The 22,219-nt window shown below is 39.4% G+C and overlaps 1 protein-coding gene across 1 annotated transcript in view; it reads left to right on the top strand.

Moving 5' to 3' along the window:
• CNTN6 (contactin 6) overlaps window positions 1-22,219 on the top strand; it is a 103,705-nt gene that overhangs the window by 2,864 nt on the left and 78,622 nt on the right. The window contains exons 2-3 of the mRNA XM_009645962.1: window positions 4,369-4,544; window positions 20,918-21,013. Of these exons, the coding sequence (XP_009644257.1) occupies window positions 4,369-4,544; window positions 20,918-21,013 (272 nt within the window). The remainder of the gene's footprint in view (window positions 1-4,368; window positions 4,545-20,917; window positions 21,014-22,219) is intronic.

The following is a 22,219-nucleotide window of genomic DNA, read 5'->3' as shown; positions in this document are numbered from 1 at the left end:
AGAATGATTCCCAGTAACCTCAAAAATATATTTGTCTTATTCATACCCTTGAAGAACAAATGACAACCCTGCTATAGCGTACTTGTTCACTAAAAAGCTGTCCCTTGACTCATTGCAGGTTCTGCTTCAGAAGTGGAGTAGAATTTAAAAATGCCTTCAACCTCCCTTCTCTTGTACACAGTCAATAGTTTTTAAACTTTGTTTTTTTTTCCTCTATGGAAATACTGGATTCTAGGGGGGGGTTGCAATTTTTTTTTTTCCCCAATTAGAAGAAACTCTCAGGTGACTTGGCAGGACATTTGCATCTGAAGGCAAATAACCTAAGAAACACAGAACACAATGAAGACTTAAAAAATATGTATTTATATTATAGCAGTACACTGAAAAGATAATTCATTAAATCATGTATGCACATATCCACACAGGAAGTAGTTCAAATTAGGGAACGATACAAGGAAGAGTTTCTAGCTGCAATAACTTTGGTACAAAATCACAATGCAGCCATGCGTGCCTTGTAAAACTTCCAGGATTTTACTTTTTCCTAAATGTATCTTTTCTTTTTTAAAGGCAAGCAAAGCAGCTTAATGAAATTTTGCATTTAAATTTACCCAAAATATTTGCACATTGCCTAAGTGGAATTCCTTAATTGCTTTGAGATTTGTACATCAATAGTTTCACTGAAATTTATACACCTTCACTTTTCATTTCCAAAAAGAAATCGCATCTTCAGAAAGAGTTTCCTTTTTCTAAATATCTTCTATGGAAAAATATTCTTTTCCAGATTCATTAACCATAGAAATGGGACTTATTATAGCTCCTTAGACATTATATAGCACTGTATAGTGCCTTACAGATGCAATCAGAAATTTCCTGGCTAATTATCCACTTATCAGAAATCATAATCCTGTGTCAAAAGTTAAAATTTTCCCTACCAAAATATCGAAGGTCGTAGGTGACCAAACAGCAGTTTTATCTCCCCCAAACAAATTTCTTGCTCTGAAGCTCATTATCAGCCTGTGTAAGTGCTGGGTTGCAAGCCACATGCCTCATGCCTGTATTTTTTCTCTCTGAAGTGGAGGCTCCAGGCTGAGGACTTCGTCTCCTCAGGTCTGCTGGGTTTACTTGAACATGGGTCAGGGTGTAGGGAGAGGTCAGGATCATGGTGTCAGCAGATAAACGGCCCAGAAATTCTACTCAGAGAGGATAAGGGAAGTCTAAACACAGGAGAAACCTGCATGCATGCAACTTAACAGTCAACCTGTCTATAAGGAAAATATTGACATTTCTCTAATAAGTCCTAAGAATATTCATATTCTGCAAAGATTCTAATATTTCACCATTTTTATAAGTCTTACATGCTTCTGTGTTCTTTGAACATTTTTAGATAGATCAATGTTTTTCAGTGTGAAAACCCAACAGAAATTCATTGTATTATTTTTTCCACAATCCTTTTATAAGATACTACCCTAAAGACAGATTACATAATTTGCAGCTGCATTGTAAATACACGTTACTCACATATTCATGTTCATTAATAAATCCTCCTCCTCCTCATTTTTATTTGCTTGGAGATGGAGACTACTTGAATAACAAATCACAAGTATTGATTAAGTAGCATAAATAAGAGGAAATAATAATATATTACAAGTTCATCTCTACATCAGTGACTTGACTGCAGTGTGTACTTAAAGAAGTTCCCAATAAGTCCAGCATCAAAGATTTAACATAATGCAGTGGCTTGGAAGAATACGAGTATATATGAATGTTAGGATAAATTGGTAACAATTTAAAAAAGAGAACAAGAGAGAATAGACTACATCTTGTTTGAGACCTTTAAGTCAGGATGGGAAGGGGAGAGGTCCCACATATATATATTCTGAAAGTCTTTAACTTAATGAAAAATTTATTGGGAACATTTTATAAATGGAGTTCTACAAAAAGTTAGATTTTGAAGCAAATAGAATACGATCATTAGTTCTATGAATTCATAAAGCACACAGCTGCTTTTCTAAGTTTTAGACAGATCAATACGATTTGAGAAGTCTTACATTCCTAGGAACTAATGAATTCTGCAGAGTATAACATTTTTCTTAAAGTTTAGGTTCTGAAACAATAGGTCCAGGATACATTTCCCATAACTGATGAAAAGCATCTTCCAATGGTTGCATAAAGTAGTTCATGAAAATACGCAGGTGAACCCTGCCGTAACAAGCTTATGTTAAAAAAATTTTCTTAAAGTAATTCTTCAAAGGTTTCTGTGTATTAGACAGTATACTGCAGAAAACACAAAGTCATTAAATCATTGTCTAGCCCATGAATTCATTAATTCGCTTCCTTCAGTGATGTAAACATATTAATTAGGAAAAAGCCCACACCAGGAGATGAACCCCTGATCTATATGCGAAGTTTAATAATCATTGTACCATGGTGATTAGAATGATTATGGGGATACTGTGAAGAATTCATTTGCGGCAACTAAGCCAACAACTTTGCATTTGTTTTGAAAAACAATTATAAAGCTTAATTGGGAGCCATGTAATGATGACAGCGGTTATTTCAGTGATTGATTCTGAAATTAAAGAGAACTGGCAAACTAAATACGAGAATATCCTAAAATAGAGAATTGAAACGTTTAGACAGCATGTACCATATGTAAATCCTGAAATACAGCAAAATCCTAACACTGGTATAGGCTATTGCTTCATAGAACAGATTCATGGATGGGCACCGGCTAAGATTTTGCTCATCTTTGGAAAAAAAATAAAAAGCCAAAATACCACAAACCAGCAAAAACCTAGACCAGCTAAAGCAAAACATAAGGAATAGAGCAGAGGTATGGAAAGGTCAAAAATCAGCTGCAATTGGCAGGAAGAATTACAGATGTCCACTGTTGCATCTGAATTTCTTAACATTAATGCATTCATGAAAGAGGGGGCAGTGATTGCCAGATCCAGGTAAATTATTTAATGTCTAGAATTTATTCACAGAATCCAACTGATTTCATATTTTAATCAGTCATTACTCATCTTCAAAAACAAGCAGTACCCATTTAAAAGGTCAGGACTCTCACTTCCTCTGCAGATATTTGTCAAGATTTCCCCTGGAACACAGAACTGCATTTCACAGCACAGTTTGAAAATCTTCCTCCAAAAGAACCACCACCTGTGTGGTCTGATCATGTAGAGAAAGGTCTGTGGGTGACAGAAGTAAAGTACTGTGTTGGATATCCAGGTCAGATCTTCCAGGAATATAGTTTACAGTGCAAGTTTGCTTTAATTTGTTAACTCTGGAAGCTACCATCACTGTCAGTAAGTTCATCTCCACAAATAACAAGAAATAGAAAAGTTTTGTGCTGTGATCCTCCAGATAATTACCAAGGAGACAGTTGCCCTTGTTTGGAGGTCTGCCATAAAGCATTCCGCAAACCCAAAGTGAGCCATTAGCAACTCCTGCGTGGCCTTCGCATCCTACGGAGGGATAAGGCATCATGCTCACACAGGTCAACAGAAATGATACAGGCTGAGGAGATGGTTGTGATATAAAATTAGGAGAAGAAATGTGGCTATGTAATTTAAAGGTTGCTGACAACCTAAAGCATGGCATTAACAAGCCCAAAGCCTGCAGACATCAGTGACTGAGCTTCTTGATTCTTTCTTTGGACCTCATGTGGACAATGAAAATTCAACCCTTATGTGACTAACAGTAAAGCCACAAAATTTCCCTCCTTGAAACATACAATATTTATTTTCTTTGAAATACAAATTTTATTCTGACCTCTGTAAATAGCTGTGTAACATTGCAGACACAATCCATTTTCCATTTAGTGGACTAACAGGGACAAATCATGTTTTAAAATAGCAGCATTCTCATCATTAAATGATCAGTCTCAAACTTGCTGTGTAAACCCTTCTCTCTCTGCTTTCATCTGTCCTCTGAACTGTGATCCTTCCTGATCTATCTCTCCAAATCATTTTTGTAACCAAATTTATGACATCATTTGTGAGGACTGCAAATCGCATTCAGGTACCATTTATATTCTAAAAAAAATAAGGTAGCTGTAGTCAAGGCATTTACCATAGTCCCAGTTGGATGGATAACTCAGTTTGTATGAATCAGTTCTAATTACTTTTTGTAGACATTTGGATGAACACTAGCGACTAGCATAAAAGCAGTAAAGATTTTTCAAAGAACAGAATTATTGATACCATTAAGATTGATACAAGAAGCAGTCTTGTGTGAAAAACAGTATAATTTTGTGATATTTAACTACATTTTTATCATTACAGGTATGCTACAGCACACTATTTAAGATAAATATGAATAGGCTCTGTAAATTATAAGCATAATTTGATTTTTTTCCCCTCAAAGGTGGAAGCAAAATGGCACAGATATTGATCTTACCATGAGTTATCACTACAGGTTGGTTGGAGGCAGCTTGGCAATCAATAACCCACATAAAAAACAGGATATTGGAACATACCAGTGTTTGGCCACAAATTCATTTGGAACAATTCTGAGCAGGAAGGCAAAGCTTCAATTTGCATGTAAGTTGGGAAGATCATATTTATTACATCATTATTTCCCAATTAATTCTGCACATGAACTGTAATTTATTGGATAATTAAAGCATCATCAGTGATTCTGTTCAAAATGTTTGGCTTACTTCAGCAGTGCTTATTCTTAAAAAAATCATTCCTAGTAAATATTAATAACAAAAACATGCATCTGGTGGCTGCTAGGCCCGCAGGAGCAAGAACAGCTTTCAGAAAATTGAAAGGTCAAGGAAGATGAGTGCAGTTATTTTCATTTAATAAAGGTGTTTGCACTTTTTAAGACAGTGCTTTCTTTGCTATATCTCAGGTAGTTACAGCTGGGGGGGAATGTTGCAAAAAGTTCAGCTTTCTATTTTCTACAGTGTAATGAGGTCTAACTGAGCCATAAAAACATTGTACCCCTAATTGCCACACCGTTATTTTTTGACATTAACAGGGTAAAACCCACCTTTCCATTACACAGTGTGCGCAATGGCGAGCTCTGCTCCGAAATGTTTCATTTCAGCTCAGTGGGGTAGAGCATGTATGCTGTCTGGAGATGATTTAAAATTTATTTCAGGCTTGCTCCCCGTTTCACTTCTTCACAACTTCGCAATCTTTTTCACAACGTTTATGTGTAGCGACTGAGTTCTGGTAATGCCCTGGGGTGGGGGCAAACAACAGCAACAACAAAAAAAAAATCCCAGATATTACCTCCACTCCTTTTGCAATATAGAGGTCTGAGCTGTCTGTTGCTGGGAGAAAGCAATTGTTTTCAAACCTCATTAATAAAACATGTGTCTAAAGCCAGCCTTGTGTCGCTATTTCAGACACCAGCAAATGTATTAATTATTAATCTTGTTCCATTTCTCATAGCAAATCTCATGTCGCAGGGGTTATACAAAGGAGACATTAGAGGTCAGGATGGTTCGCAGACTCTCTTTTAGTAGAGCTGATCAAACAGTATATCGCTAGTATCTCATTTAATAATGTTTTACCCTGAATTTCTCAAAGAGCTTTTGATTCCCAAAAGCTGGTCAAAAAGCAACAAAAATTTTGATTCATTAATTTCCCACTTTTTCTGAAACATCTTTGCAAGCCAGCCTTCCTGTATGGGAAAGCATTTCAAGATCTGGAGATGAAAATTCTTTAATGATGGAAGAAATCCCAGTTTAGAAAGAAGCAAGAATAGATGGCCACCTCAAAATTGTCTATGGAATCTGCAATCCCCAAGGAACCAGGATAGGCCAGGAAGAGACAGCTGGGAAAAGAGCTAAAGAAAAGGAATACCCTCAAATGAATGCATAAAAGTATAAAAAGAGGGGAAGAAAAGGAAAAAATGGGAATATCTGACAGAAAGAAGGCTCTGGTGATCATTCAGCATACCATATTACTCAGTGATTTCATCTTTTTCTGGAAAATTCTACCCCTGATTCAAATTCCTGGAAGCACTTTCCCATTCACTGTTCTCCCAGCCCACAGGGAATCACACCAGCTGGGTGCACCAGCTCTTGGGGTGTATAAACAGCTCTTCTGGCCAGTGCCTCTGCATAATATTTAATTGCACCTCCTTCCTCTGGTTTTCTATGTTTACTTTTACCTATTGCCATTTCATAACCATGTGTAGGACCAAAGCTAGGTCTGGAGAATTGTCTTCTTTTAACCCTTTGCAAGGAGAAGGGTTTGGAGAAAGCTGAAAGAGTGAAAGAAGTGAAAGAAAGCTTATGGGGAAAGCCTCCCTGGTCAGAGAGAGAGGAGAAGAGTCTTTTCTCAGGATTCTGGTCCGTATTTGTCCCTACATTCACAAATGCATCCCTGATAGTCCTCAGGGGAATAAGAGACACTGGTTGGCACAGAAGGGTCTCATCTTCAAGCTCTTGTTAGAAATGTGATCCTTTGGAAGTTTTCCCTAGTAGAAAAGAGTAACTGTACAGCATACCACACTGCTTTCTTTAGGAGACTGAGTTTACTAGGGATCTAACCATGGGTGCGCACCTTCCCATGGAGAGCAAGGCAGCTCAGAGCCCTCTTGCAACTCCTCCCCTCCTGGTGTGGCTGCAGGCCAGGGGTCTGCACTCAGACATGCAAACCCAAAAGAAGTCACATCTGATTTTCTAGCCCAGGGCAAAGCACCTCTCAGCACAACACAGCTGATGCCACTTAGCCACTAGAGGACCTGCTTACCAGAAAATGAACTTTGTCAATGGCATTAAATATTTTCAGTGTTAAACACCAGTTCTTTAATATTCCATGCTGGCAAAGCACTCCACCTGAAGCACTTAACTCACTAATAGCTTGAAGTCTCATGCCAATAAACAATAATCAAAATGGGCTAAATATCAAGCAGTCCCTTTACTTAGGCTTCGTACCCCTACCAAGACATTTCCCAAAGTTACCACAGGGAGCAGGTCACAGCAAAGTTGGGTCTTGTGTGGCCACAGCAGCAGACAAACCCCCAGCTACGATCCCACTTTAATCCTCCAGTTCTTAACAGCAGCCGTACAACAGCAAATATATCCCATATTCAAGCAGCGCACAACTTTTTCATTAGTGGTGACAGACATTTACATCCTTTCCCATATAAAAGAGGACAGACAAATTGAAGGTTGTCATTTACAAACATACAGGAAAATGCTTCAATTTAGCAGCATCATGGTGAAACTATGATTTTTAACTTGTCTTACAACAAAAAACCCCCACAGTACATGAAAGGTGTTATAATGACCTGATGAGAACAGTGGAACGAATTACCTTGAAACAGTTATTTCACAGTTAACATTTTCTTATTTCTGATTTTCATGTTGCCATCCAATTTACTTCTTTGTTTCAACCAATATTTCAGGCTACAGCTTAAAATCCAGGCAAGCAGGCATGTTGATGTTATGACACTTTCATTCAATACCCAACAAAACGGAACTCTTCCCCGAATCGGGCTGCCTGGCATATTATTGCAATCACCACGATAAATAATTGAATCGAGCCTATTATCCAAGTAACAGGCTTTATGCGTATGTCTTTTTACTACAAGGTAACCAACTCTGAGTTGGAATTAACGCTGCCTCTGGAAGTCTGTTGTACATCTCGGCATAATATGTGAAAAATACCTTTTCCTCTGTTCAAGATAGTGAGCTCAGAGTAGCAAAATATATGTGGTATGAGATTAGAAATATGTCTTCAGATTCCACCGGAGTTTCATGCTTATCCTCTATTAAAAACAGAGCTGTCAAATGAAAGCTGCAGGAGGAATATTGTACAGAAGGAACTGGCATAGATTATTAAAGCTACGAGCTGAAAATGAGAGACAGCATCAGTGAGAGAGAGCAGAGCAAGAGCACATAAATGCATTAGCGGATCCATAGGATGGCAGTCCTAAGGTATTTGTACATCCTGGCAAAGGTTTGTTTTGTCATAAATAAAGCTGAAAGCTCCCTATAAATCCTGCACATCTCTTGCTACCCAGCAAGCAGTGCATTTTGAAACTGAACGTGTGTTTCGCAAGAGCTGGAGCTGTTGATCTGGATCTTCAGCCTGGTTACAAAGCATTGGTGTCAGATCCCAGCTCAGGCAGCCAGAGCCTGTCCCAGATGCAGGGCTCCTCATGCAGATTCGAGTTCTGAGCTTTGCTCCCGAGCCACAACCTACAACCCATGCAGTACTTTTCCCCCCTCCAATTTCAGTATTGACATCCAACACAAGGTCACCAGTAACGCCTCAGATCTACACAAAGGGAAGGTCAAAGACAACTCCATGGGGAGTTCATCTCTGAACTATGCAAGAGTCAGCTTGAAGAAAGAGATGGGGACATATAAGGAAGAAATCTTTCCAGTGATGGTGGTGAAACCCTGGCAGGGGTTGCCCAGAGAGGGGGTGGAGGCCCCATCCCTGGGAACATTCCAGGCCAGGTTGGACAGGGCTGTGAGCAACCTGATGTGGTTCAAGGTGTCCCTGCTCCTGCAGGGGGGTTGGGCTGGGTGACCTCTAGGGGTCCCTTCCAACCCAAACCATTCTGTGATTCTATGACATGGAAGGCTTTCCTTCAGGTTTTGCGCAACATGGTTTCCAAACCAAAATGAAGATGCTTGGGCACAGGCTTCCCAGTTGTCACTGGTTTTGCCTCTCCTGCATGCACATGAGAGCAGGAACATCTGCTAAAATCTGCCCCAGATGCCCTGGGCCCCTCCCCCAGCAGAGCCACCTCCCAAAGCCACCACAGAGCCTGACCAGGCACGAACACAGCAGCTAGCACTTCTGAGCCAGAGACAGCACCATCACAGTCATGTTCAAATCTCACAAAAGAAAAAAAAAATCCAGGTTTAGAGCAGTATTTTGATCAGTAAAGCTGCAGCTTCTCCTATTCTGTGGTGCCAAGGTGCACTTACATGCATATTAATTAGGTGTTTTGCAAAACTTTTTTAAATAGAGAGCATCTAAACTGCATTTCATGCCTTAAAAAAGGACAAAAAACTGTTAGAGAACTGCATAAATATGGCTTCAACCAGAACTCTGTCCCAAGGCACACAGGGGATTGGTTTTAATTATTTCATCTGTTTTAAGTAAAAGTAACTGTGTGCAAACAACTGGTCTTGAGGGAAATCCCCATCGTTAGCTGCAGTAAAACATTCTGTCCAGGCCTGTTACCAATTCTTTTAGTTCTCATATACATCTATAACAGAGACATTAACAGATACGTAGGAGAAACAAGAAGTGCAATTAAACAAACTAGAAAAAAAAAAGAACTCCACCATGAAAGACAATCGCGTGTGAACCTATTTCATAACTATTCAGGTCATAAACCCAGAAAATTTGGTGTTAATTGAAAGCATCTAGTTGCCTGGCAATCTTAAATGAGGTTCTCCATCAAATTGTCCTACCATTGCTGATAGACAGTCGTGGTGACTGTGGTTTTCTCAGACCTCAGGCCCCCATCATTAACCATGAATTCTGAGAAACAATGACAACTATTTCAAGTCATGACCAGGATTAGTCATTTTGTCCTGGACTGCACAGGAGGGCACACAGTGGAGACATTAGACCATGTATTTAAAAGTTTCCCCCAGTGCTACAAACCAAGGAAGGATTTTTCCTTGGCATTTTTTGGGCTACAACCATATTCTCACGTTTTTCAAAGGGCTGCTCAGGGGGTTTGCTTGGTGCTTATTCTCAATAGCATTTTTCTAAATACATGCATCTTCCCTCCTCTTGGCCAGCGATGACATGCTCATAGCGGCACGAATGAGAGAGGTAGTGCTGGAGCACTTGGAATAAAATCTGCAGCTCCCAAGTGATCTCCTGTGCTTTTTGTCAGCTAGACAGAAGACAACACAGTTTTGCTGAAATAACAAATTAAAGAAGCAATGATTCCGCCTGGACAGAATTTTTCCATTCTGAAACATAAAATAATAGCCCATCATTTGCATTTAACCATTTCAGGGGAAATATATTAAAAGCAAACAAGTCCATTTAGTCTTTGCCAGATCATGACAGTCTGAGCATTAGCAAGCCCTGTTAGAGCGACTGTCTGCGAGATGCTCAGCCAGCATGAAAGCCCACTTTTCATCTGATTACTTCATCATGTTATTTACCTTTGACTGCACACAAATTACAGAAACATCACAAAGCAATACAGCGCGTCTCGGAATGTCATAACCCTTTTTACTCGTAGTATATGCTTTGAAACAGAAAATAGAAAAATCAATACACTTAGATCAGATAGTCTGAATTTGCAAAGTCTGGACATGCATGAATTTTTGTCTAAATGGCACACATGCTTGTGGATTGGTTGTATTGTGGTACTGTGTGTGTCCAGAAATCCCTCTGTAACAATTGTATTTGATTAAAAGGTGTGCTAGATGTTGTAACTACCACCTTGAGTAAAGCTCTCTGGGTCTTTAAACTGATAGTTAATTCATGCCTGCACGCAGGGGCTGGCATACTGAGCAGGCTCTCTAGCAGCTGACATTGAAAGAATGAATACCACAACTTCTTTCTTTTCCAAAAGGAGGTACACGCTTCTCAGTGTAGGGTTTAGAAGGTGCTCAGGGACAGCCAAATGATAGCTGAAGAGCAAACAGGAGGAAGAGCTCAGCTTTCCAGTGGTAGAAGCAGGTCACCATCAAAGATACAACCCCCAAAGTTTTACTTTATTTACTACATTCCCTTATCCTCTATAGGAACGCCTCAGGTAAAGTCATAGACTTGCCTCTATTCCCATCATTCTATAACCTATAAAGGCTAAGTAAAGCATTAAGCCTACCTCTGGTTTGAAAGGGCTTCCTTATATATAATGCAGAAACATATCTCGACTTGCAGGTATGTGGAGAATCAGATATAAACCAGTTCCCTTTGGAGGCTCTGCACAGCCCTCCCGATGATGCCAGCAACACCTCCCAATCTGCGTCTTCCCTTGAGCTGGTGAGGGAAAAATGAACCTGCGGTAGCAACACCCCCCGCAGATTGATCTTGTCTGGAGGATGGCAATGCTACTGTCATCTCTCCTTATGCCACTAAATAGGCTTACAGCTCAAAATTGCCTTTTGGACTTTTAACCACAGTTAAAGAATCCAATACCACTACAGCAGCAGTACCCACCTCTCCCTGTACATGGGTAGATAGAGTGCAAGCTTCTGAGTAGAACAAGTTACAGTAAATACACCAAGAATTCAGTTTTACTTGGAAATTAAGCCCATATTTTGTCAAAATTGTGCCTGAAGTAAAAACAAAGCTTTCATTTATCAGTTCTGATTGCTATGGACACTTTGTGCCAGCGCTCCAGCACGCTCTGCAGCAGTTCCCCACGGTGGGAGTCTACATCAAGGTCTTTGCTTAATGGATGCTCTCCATGCAGCAGATCCAGCAGCCTCAGGCATATTTTATTCTTTTTCCTCTTTTTCACAATGTTTCTCCACAAAATTAGGAAAAACATGGTGAGACCCTGATATGCATTGCTGCAAGAGGTCTGTTCACTGCTCTGGCCACTCTGAAGCAGGGCACTATTTCCTTCAAGGCTACTTTGAGCAGAATGTTTGCAGAGAACCAACTGTAAGTGACACAGCTTATTCACTCAAAGACCAAAAATGCTTCAAGACCTCACTACATTCAGCTTGCCTTTCTGTATCTCTGTTGAGCTTTACGGGATTTATTTCTTTGCAGAAGTCCACGCACACACACTCCTGCAAGCTTAAGGAAAAGCAGGAGCCATCAACCACCATTCAGCAGTGATGAAGCAGGACGCCTGGAAGGGTTTCACCTGCTTGCTGGCAGGGCAAGGCAGGGTGATAATAGTGTTTCTATTTTAAAGCTCAGATACTACAATAGGATGACACAAAAATCCAGACATGCCTGAGGACAGAAAGAACAGCCTGGAGTCTTAAAACCAGAAGATATGGATATGTCTGCATAAGGAAGGGGGTTTGCTTTCTCCATCATTCCCTAAGGTTTGAGCTCACTCTGTGCTCTCAGAGCCCACCTAATGTCCATCGAAACCAAATGCAGCCATGACCACCTCTCTCTTGTTGAGGACAAACCAGAGCTGATGGCAGCAACATTCCCCTTTTATGCAATGTCACAGCAGCCCAAGCAGCATCAGAACCCCAAGCTACATTTTTCTCTCTCTCAAATGGTTTTAAGCACCTCTCCAGGTACTTAACCACCATGTTCAAGGCTACGCTGAGTCGGGATATTTTGTTAAAGCTGTTTTATTCCATTAGGTTAGTTGCTTAAACTTTTTTTTTAGAAAGAGAGGCTCTCTCCTCTTGTACATGAATTCTTTATCTATGAAATAGAGACTTACATTACAGAGCTGTTGTAAAGAGCGTTACAGGCAGTGAGCTAGTCAGATAAAGTAGTAATAGGGAACATATAAGTATTTGAAGATTATCTTTTAGTTATATATTACTATTCTGTAGTTCCTATTAGAGTGTTTATCCTAAATCAACCCATTGCAAGTTGTATTGGAAAAGCAATACATGCGATTGAGATATGATGGGTAACAAAGCATCCACAGGTCCCAGAGCTGCTAGATTCTGATTGATAAAATTTGATATTTTTGAAGGATAAAACCAGTCTATATTTGCAGTCTGGGTGATCTTCTTTTTATCTGCTTTACTTTCATTGCAGACAATATGACTTAGATTCCAATAAATTATTGAATGAAATATCCATAATGTCCACATGAGCTGCTTCATTCTTTGGTGTGACAAAAGAAAAAAGTTACAGGTGGAGGCTTGCAAGGGGGAAAAAAAATTACTGAATTAAATTCTTTGGAATAAGTGACTGGCATTTTTATCAAAATAATGAAATGAATTGATTAGTTATTTTTGCAGTGAAGGTTGATCCTGTTTAACACAAAGGTTTTAAGGTACAAGATAAACTTCTCTATTCCATAGCTTATGTTGAAGAAGGAGGAACAGCGTGCATCATCGGTACCTTCTGCAGTGCAAAGGAATAAGGCCACAGGCATAGCTTTTCTCAATAGGCAAACCATATCTGGTACAGAGAATCCACTGAGCTGTAAATATTCATTTCTAAATGCTACTGAAAGAACAATGTATACAACACCTGAAAGCCCACTTACAAGATTCACATTCACAAATCCCTTACATCAATCACTCGGGAAAATCTTGGAATTCCCATTGGAGGGAAGTCTTTGATGGCTTTGTGGCTGGAACAAGCAAGATAAAGCAGTGGTGCCAGGGGATAACCCAAGGTAATTCTGCACTGGATTGAGGCCTCCAAAGGGCTGGGCAGGAATTAGGAAAGGACCAAAATATGCACAGACATGCTTGTTACACCCCTTCAGTAGTGCACAGGAGCCCTCTTTTCCTTGCCATTTTTTATCATACATTTTATGATCATAGATTATCATGTTGTTGGTAGAAGAGTTATAAAGACATCAGTAGCCTGATGTGGGACCATGGGGAGGTACCCAGCAGGACCCTGGACACAGGGGCAAGAGGCTCTCCACATGACCAGGGGTATGGCTGCTTGCTGCCAAGACAACCAAGGTCCAGGGGAAGGGGCAAGTTCATGAACCATCTCCATGCACCTTGGGAAACCAAGTCTCTGCCAGAACAAGGAGAAATATAAATGAAAGCAGCCAGATAGGAGTTAACACTCCTGCCAAGAGGTAGTTTGACACAGGGGGCCAGGGTCATCTCGGGTGTAAGTCAGTCAAATCAGTGTAGTTCTGGCAGGGATAAATCTGGCCCATGAGGTTTAGACGGGGGAAGAGAAATCTGTTTTTAAGAGCACTCCAATCTGGAGAAAACTCATGCAGACGGCAGAGTGACTCTGTGATGACAGGTGACAAATGAACTCTGCTGTGACAAGTGAGAAAACTGTTCAGGAATATAAAATATTAAAAATATATTTCTTACGTCTCCCTCCCTTTGAGAGGGTCAGATCCTTAGATATGCCTCCGGCCTGCAGATGGGGTTTAGAGTAAGAGCCCTAAGGCTGCATCAACACTTAGTGCTTGGTGCAAGCCTTGTGTTCGGTTCAGAAGAGAGCTTTAATATTTTATGCTGCTAACTCTGTAAAAGGGGGAAAAAATAACAAAAACCAGATGTAGACCAGCACTACAACTTCACAGCATATGTTTCTTTGCACTGGGTGTCTTGGTGCATGAACAAAAACCAAGTCAGCTAAGGATTTTCCCCCCCTCCCTGTTTAATTTAATTGTGACCTTCCATTTTTTCCTCTAGAGAAGCTCGATATTACTTTGTAAAGGGCATTTTCACTCTTTAATTGAAAAAGACAATCAGGCTGTGGCAGAAATTATTGTTCCCCACCTTGAAAATTAGTGCCTGGATTGGCTATTCATACCATTTAAGCTGAATTGAAGACCTGGGGCCCATGTGCATCCTAATGTGTAAATTACAGGTCCTCTCCCCTTAGAAGCTCCAAAGCAATTTAACTAAATAAAGGAGCACTGATTAAGGTCCTTGGTTGATTATGCAGCTTTGCAGAAGGACAAGACCCAAAAATTGTGCTTTTCCCCCTTGTTTTGGCAGATTGCTCCACCGGGGCAGAGAGGAGCAGGGCTTTGGAGCCTGGTGGCCTTCTTTGGGCAGGAAGGAGAGGGCAACTTTCTTTTTTAACCTCAGGTGGAAAACTAGAACAAAAGTGGGAAATACAGATTTTTAACCTGGGCATTAAAAAAGGAGGCACTTAGGTGTTGCCCAGGCTCATCCTGGCTGAAGCAGCTTCAAGGCCTGCAGCCCCTGTGGTGTTACAACAGTGGCAAAGCAGAGGCTCACGTGTACTTCAAACAGGGGAGGAGCAGAAGAACACAAGTAGGGGCTTAGGGGAAAATGCAAGTATTTAAAAATCAGGAAATGGGAAATGCTAAGCAGCTTTCAGACACCGTAGAGATAACACTGCTTTTAATCTCAGAATTGAATTCATAGAAAATCAATTAGAGCGTTTTAAAAAAATTGAGATCAGATGGTAAAGGGAAAAGATTAATGTATTGACACTATTACCAAGACAAAGGAACTGTCAGAGGGTTTGTTTAGCAAGTTTACTACAGTTCTGAAAGCTAAAAAAAAAAAGAGTTTACTTTCCAGTGAAAGTTGTAGGAAATGAGATTAGCCATTCCTTTGGGAAATACTTGAGAGAGAAAGATATTTCCAGAGCACACCCTGTTGGTAACCAAGCTGTGAGAGGTTGGTACTAGTCTCCTACAAGGCCCCAGTGATACTGAGGGGAAGCAAGAAGCATGGCTAGATGTGCAGGAGGTCTTTGGCATGGTCTGAACAGAGGATCACTGCCTTTTGGCAACAGGCACAGTCTCTATGTAAAAGTGTTTTAGCCCAGCAGGAGTTGGTATCTGCCGTATGTGAAAGAAGAAACTGAACCCAAAATTTGGCCAAGTATGGGACCTCCCAGAATGAGATAATTTTCAAGATCCAATAAGTTCCAGCTGTCTATTTGCAGCTATAACAGGCCTGATTCCTCCAAATCAGGCACTGAATTCAGACCCCCACTTACCAATGGGCCCCCTAATTCCTGACAGCCACAGGCAAGCGAAGGTAACAAATTGTCTGCCCCGAACACAGGTGTTAGAAATACTTACAGCAAATCATAACAGTAAGCTGCTTTTAAAAACTGCTGAGGTTGTAATTTTCATCCCATTTCCCTGCAAGAGAATTTCTATTGTGATACATCACATCCAGTCACACCATTCCTATTGCAATATATCATAGCCAATAAGAGAAACAGAAGAAACTGGAACAGATGTGATATATCACAATTTGACACAGCCACATGGAAATGTGAAAAGGTGTATTGATTTGTCCTCAGGAGCATGGCTAATTCATAAAGCCCTCTTACTACTAATGCCTTAACATTCATTGCACATTTCAATAACAAGTAATTACAACTATAATATTTGGGATTATGTAATGACAAAACATTTATGAAAAAAATCAAAAGTTCAAGAAAGCATGAAATTACATTAATTCAGATGAACTGTTAGTAATTACACAAGGTGATAAATTGGACTTTTCTAATTGCCTGTAACAATTTCATATATTAAAATGCCTCAGTTTTCTTGTTATTCAGTAATACAGGGATGTTCTTAAAATAGACTGATTTGGAATTGCTACACCTATGCCCGAGCATTTTAAGTAATCTTAAACACATTCATTTCAAGCTCCCAATCATGAGTTGCTGCTTGCGACGAGGTTTTTGTTCCCATCAGACATATTTAAGAACTAGTTCCCTAATCCCAGGAAATCTGACCATTACTTCACACACGGTTGTGCAAGTTAAACCTACCACTAAGACTTTTAAGGCAGTTTTATATTAAAAAACCAATGTATGGCTAATGGGGGGAATTAGAAGATATTATTCATGTTACAATCAACAATTAGGTCAGTGCTGAGCTTTAAAACACAAGAAATACAGTATGGCTGAACCTATTAATTGACTTATTAACACAAGTACTTAAGCAGGAAATATTTGTATCTATCAGTTACATTTGTTTCTATCTCCATAGATCATCACTTCAAGTAAACACCTCGGCCACCATTGTGGGTTTGCTCATCTTCTCTCAACGGCAGCTCTGTACTCAATAAAGTTACGTGATGGTCATCTTCAGCCCAAAATGCCATTCTTCCCACCTTCTCTTTTTATTGTAATTGAATGGCTACACTGAAGTCTTGCAGGCCATAACCTTTGCTGCCATAAATCAGCATGATTTCCTTCACCCAAGGGGTGTTAGTGACTTACACCACCTGAAAAAAGCTCTAGCCCATTCCCTCTCTCCATTCCTCCCTTCATACCCAGCAAGGAGCAGAACACCACCTTCACCTCAAGTACTCCCACTTCCAACAGAGAAAGTTCTGTCATTCTCCAATTCGGTTTCCACAAAATGCCATATGTTTTGCTTGTTCTGAGCTCATACCTTCCTTGCTTAGCTCTGCAAATGTTTCCAGCCAAAGATGATGACTTCTTGCCACACACAGCTGAGTCCATATATTTCCACTCCTCACTGTGAAGAATCACTTGGTCACCTGAGCATTTTGCTTAGCCTACATGACCTCATTATCACATCCAACTGATTAATTGTGCTATACCAATAGCAATCTGCCAACATGCACAGTGCTTGGAAAAAAAAAAAGTTGGGTTTTTTGTTAAAACTCACAGCTGAGAGCACAATGCAGTGTGAGGGAACTCATTGTTCGTAAAGCAAGATAAATACAGACAAAGAATGGAAGGAATTATGTAGGAACTAGGTGATAATTTATTTATAGTTCTCTGCAGAAACACTGAAGTTAGCAAATATACCATCTGTTAAACAGTCATACTATTCCTAAGTGCATATTAGCAATCTAAATGTGTGCCAAACACCTGATCTTAGCGATCTTATTTGATATTCTTTTTGACAAGCAACATTATGCTTTATTAGATTATGTCATGTTATAAAGCTATGCCTGGTAACAGTAACTGGGGGAACAGAGTGGTTGTGCTCTGTTGGTGTAAATGCCTGCTCAGGGCAAAGAGAAGTGGTTTTGAGAAGCAGATAGATTTTCAGAATAACGAGAGCAAAGTAGAATATCTACATTTATATTCTTTTTCAGGGTTTGGGTTTTTTTATATATTTATATATATTTTATATATACTTAACACATTATATATTGCAATTAATCATTGAAAATACATACAAGCCCATGGGGGGGAAAATGGATGTAAAAATATTCGCTTCCAGGAAAAACAAACATTATTTCTGATGGTCCACCCCATTCCTCTGTTTATCACCCTGGGCTACATAGCAAAGACAGACAATTTTATAACTCATTATTGAATCCCATCTGAATGAGGTGTCATAATATTTCATAGGAAATGCTGCCTGCCTGGAGAAAGAGTCCAATAAAGATGACGACAGAAGTAAGACTGACTCCCTTAATGAGTTATTTTTATTCATTTTGCTTTGTTTCACCCTGAAAGAGGTTTTTTTTAATATTGAATGATCCTTTATTACAGAAAGAGAAAGCAAATTTATTTCATACAATTATCTATCAAAATCAACTCCAGTTAGAGAAAAAAGATCATTCCTGTTTAGGCCTATTAGATTTTTGGAGGTTGGGGTTCCTAAGAGATGCAGTGTGATGACCTCAGAGTCAAGTACTGGTTGTCTAAAGAAAATGGCTGTCCATAGAGGTCTTTAAAAATGGGTTAAATACGTATCTGTTAGGAAGGACATAGCATACTTGTACATGTCACAGGCCAGAGAAGTACATTAGATGACCATTTATGTGCCTCCATATCTACTTTTTTTATACCTAGGATTCACTGGAAAGTGTGATGGGATGAAAATCTCTCCAGCACTAGGAAAAGCTGAGCTGCTTGGATAACTGAACTCTAAAACTGCTGTGAAACAGCTCGGACTCTTGCATGCAGATTTCAATAGTTTAAGGTTGAAAGTGTAGATTAAAAAGGCAAAATCAACTTTTTCTCCTCATATTATCAAAAATAGTCCTGCTAATTATAAAATAGTGGCTCTCCTAAGAGATTTAGTGTTACTGTTTTTTCAATATTTAGAGCAGGGATACTTGTCATGATTTTAACAGGGAAACCGACAGGTGATACAGTATCTAAAATTAGAGTAAAAATGATACCATGACATATGGTGTCATTAAACTAAGAATTGCTACTAGCAACTTATTACTTTCCAAAATCTATTCCAATTTCAGAGTAAAGTATTACATAGTTAATTCTGAATTGTCACAAAAACCTTTTGCTACTGCTGCACTGCGCTTCCTTCCCCCCACCTTCTCAGGGGTCTCATAACAAGTGACATTTTGTCCTCAGCAAAAAGTAGACCTGATTTACCAGAGCAGAAAGCACTGGAAACCACTACTTATACTACATATACTGTCCATACAGACCAAGAGTTTGGGGGTTTTTTAACTCCATTTTCAATGTAGAAACTCCACAAGCTGCCTTGTATTAGCAGCTCAGGAAAAGTGATAAGAAAGGGAAGTGTGACCATTTTTATTGCTAGTACCTGAATCTTAAGAGATCTGAATGTTTTGCACCCTTACAATCTTTTTTTCTATTTAACACAATAAATAGGAAAGTTTTAGGATTTTTCTTCCCCCCATACAAAGTTGGCCCCTTCTCCCAGAGCACGTAAGCCTCAGGGCAGCCAACCCAACCAAATCCCCATCTAATGTCTTGACAGTTGACCCAAGGGCCACTTTTCCACACAAATATTTTGTGCTGGCCTTCTCAGAAAACACTTAACCCACAGGAAAAAAGAAAGCTGATAATTTTCTCAGACTGAATGTTCAGAACAGGTAAAAAATAAATCCATGCATTTGGAGACTAGACCAGTAAGTATCTTCCAAGTATGAATCCAAACTCCATTTGGTCATATTACATCCATCCACTTGTTTTCTTTTCCAATTAGTATTACTGGATGGAATAATTAAGTAAATATACTTTTTTTGGCCTTTCTTGTCTTTGTTTTATCCCTCCAGACTACCCAGACTGCAAGACAGGTCTAGCCAGCAGGCAATTAAAAGAACATCAGGGTTTAAAACACTTTCCCAGTGTATTGACAGGTACCATCTATTGCGGCTATGACAGCACAAGGAGGTGCTACAGCTGCCTAATTCAATTCAGGCACCTGAGTAGACAATGTCTTCATAGGAGACCAATATACAGGAGACGAAGAGGAGGAAAAGAAAAATTAACTGTGTGAAGTTCAGCTAAGGGGAAGAAAATTGATATATTGACATAAATAGCTGAGCCTGTACAGGTAGCAATCGTTATTGTTTTGGCCAACGAGAACTGTTTCTCTCTATTGAACTCTGGATCAGGTAGTTGTTCAGCAATGAAAAATGGAACAATTGTTTGAAACAAGAATCTGCAGCAAGGTAAATAAAATAAGCTTAAGGCAAGCAGTATAAGACACTATGGAATAAAGATTTTGAAGCAGAAGTTGATATTATCTATTACATTAAAGCATACTTTGAGTGTATTTCAAGCAATCCTTTCCCAAAGTACTCTGACAAGATTAGTAAGTCTTCTCATTAGGATAAGAACAGAATCAAAAAGTAAACGATCAGTTTAAAGGACATCTATTGTGTCAGGTTTTATAACTGAATTATTATTTAAAGGCAATGAGATTGATAAAAATACTTCCGCACCTTAGTGAAATGCAAAAAACCAGAAGAAACTGAGTATGATAGATTCAGTAAAAAATTAATAGCCATAAAAATCACCTATGGAAAATAGCCATGGTCATGTTTATACAGGAGTTTTTCCCCAAACCATCACATCATTTCCTACTGAAAGAATCCTCTTTCTTCCCTTCAAAACCAGTGCTAAAGTTTCTTAAAGTCAATTAAAACATATCTACTTACTGCAGCCAGCTCTAGGACAGAACAGACTCATTAAGAAGACAACATACTTTTATCATCATTTAAACACAGAGTCTGTGGGAGTCCTGATGATGTTTAATTATCATTTGTATATATAGATGAGCACACCTGCTTTTTATTTCTATAGAGAAGGAAACAACACAAAACACTTATCCTACTCATGTAGATTAAGAGTCTAGTATGCTCCAAAAAATGATGCTAGAAAAGAGACACAGAACAATACATCAGCTTTGCAATTAGGAATTGTAAATACAAATTCACAGGGTTAGAGTATAAATGCTTTATGAATAGGTATTTGATGATTGCCAAAAGACTAGATCCTAGGTTTGATGAGCTGTTTTTCCATAGGGAGCCAATTCACACGCAGAGGTTATGTTGTGCTATTGAATATATGAATAGATTCTTGAGTTACATAAGCTTTGCACAACTTGGGGTACAAGTAGGTATAAATCTGACCGATAATAACTGGGTCTTGTTTTCTCCTTCTCTCTCAAGTTCTTGAAAATTTTGAAAGAAAACCAAGAAGCACGGTGTCAGTCAGAGAAGGACAAGGAGTGGTTCTGCTCTGTGGTCCTCCACCACATTATGGAGGTATGCTGAATAGCCCTACGTTGTGTGCAGCCTGAACATCAACTGCTGTACCTCAGGAGAAGTAGTCTATGCAGTTCCCTGCCTGATTAGCACTGGAATTTATTTGTGCATGAAGTGGATGGGTCTACAACAAATTTGGGTTTAATTTCTTTAAAGGGCACTGGGGCTTGCACTTCTTAAGGGACCCTTTTTTATTGTTCTGTGGTTACCTGAGGGACTAGAACACGTCATCGCTCTCTGGGTGCAACACAAGCAAAGAAAGCATAAAAGGTCTGAAAGACTCTGTCAGCTCCTTCACCATATGGAATGGCAGAATAGCAACCAACAGCATTCTTTCTACATTAAAACCACTTCAGGTCTGAGTGGAATGACTATTTTGGCTTTTAGTGCTTGCTACTTCAATGCTATAATTTGAATGCTGCATTTCACACCTTAGATTTGTCATGAAAATTTGTCTTTTCTTGAATACTCAATTCTCTCCTTCCTGTAATCATAAAAATCATAGAAAAATTCCAATTGGAAGGACCTTCTGGAGAGGTAAACTCTCTGATCAAAGGAGGTCTGATTAGATCAGGTTGCTTGATAATTTTCAATGCTTCAGGTAAAGCATGAAAAGGATTTTTCAGGGGAATTGATTTGGGGATGCCTTGCATCTGTTGCCATCGCCTACTGCTGGTGCTTAACCATAAGGCTGGCTTTGAGGTCTTGCTTCCTGGACAAGGCAAAGTCCAGGTGACAAGCAGCAAACTAGTAATGCACTTAGCACTACATTTCAGACTTTTCATCAAGACAACCCTAAGCATGGGGCACAATTTGCTTTTTCCTCCTTTTTGTAGCTGTAATACCACCTCCAACATCAGCATTAACAGAGCAGTACAAAGGCTTGAATATGTATGCACACTGCTGCTGTCATTTTTTCTTAACACTTTTTGTACCTACCAGAAGTGAGAGGTTCCTGAGTAATCTTTTGATATTAATTTTTTTCTCCCCAACATTGACTCTTGCAAGTTTTGAGCCCTATGCATTCACAAATCTCCTTCAGGGGTGTTAGAACCCAGATCAAAACTGCTTCAGCGCTTTTGAAGTCTGGAGTAAGAACTACGGTTTCCTAACATAATTAGCTGAAGATGACTGGAAATTTTACCCAGGAAAAACAAATGTGTATTAAAAAGGGGAAACATCAACGGCACAGTTACCAAATTGCCT

The sequence above is a fragment of the Egretta garzetta genome, unplaced genomic scaffold (assembly GCF_000687185.1).
Source record: "Egretta garzetta isolate BGI_Z169 unplaced genomic scaffold, ASM68718v1 scaffold228, whole genome shotgun sequence".
Taxonomy (NCBI): Eukaryota; Metazoa; Chordata; class Aves; order Pelecaniformes; family Ardeidae; genus Egretta; species Egretta garzetta.
Note: the sequence above shows the minus strand (reverse complement) of the source record. Positions and strands in the feature narration are given on the sequence as shown.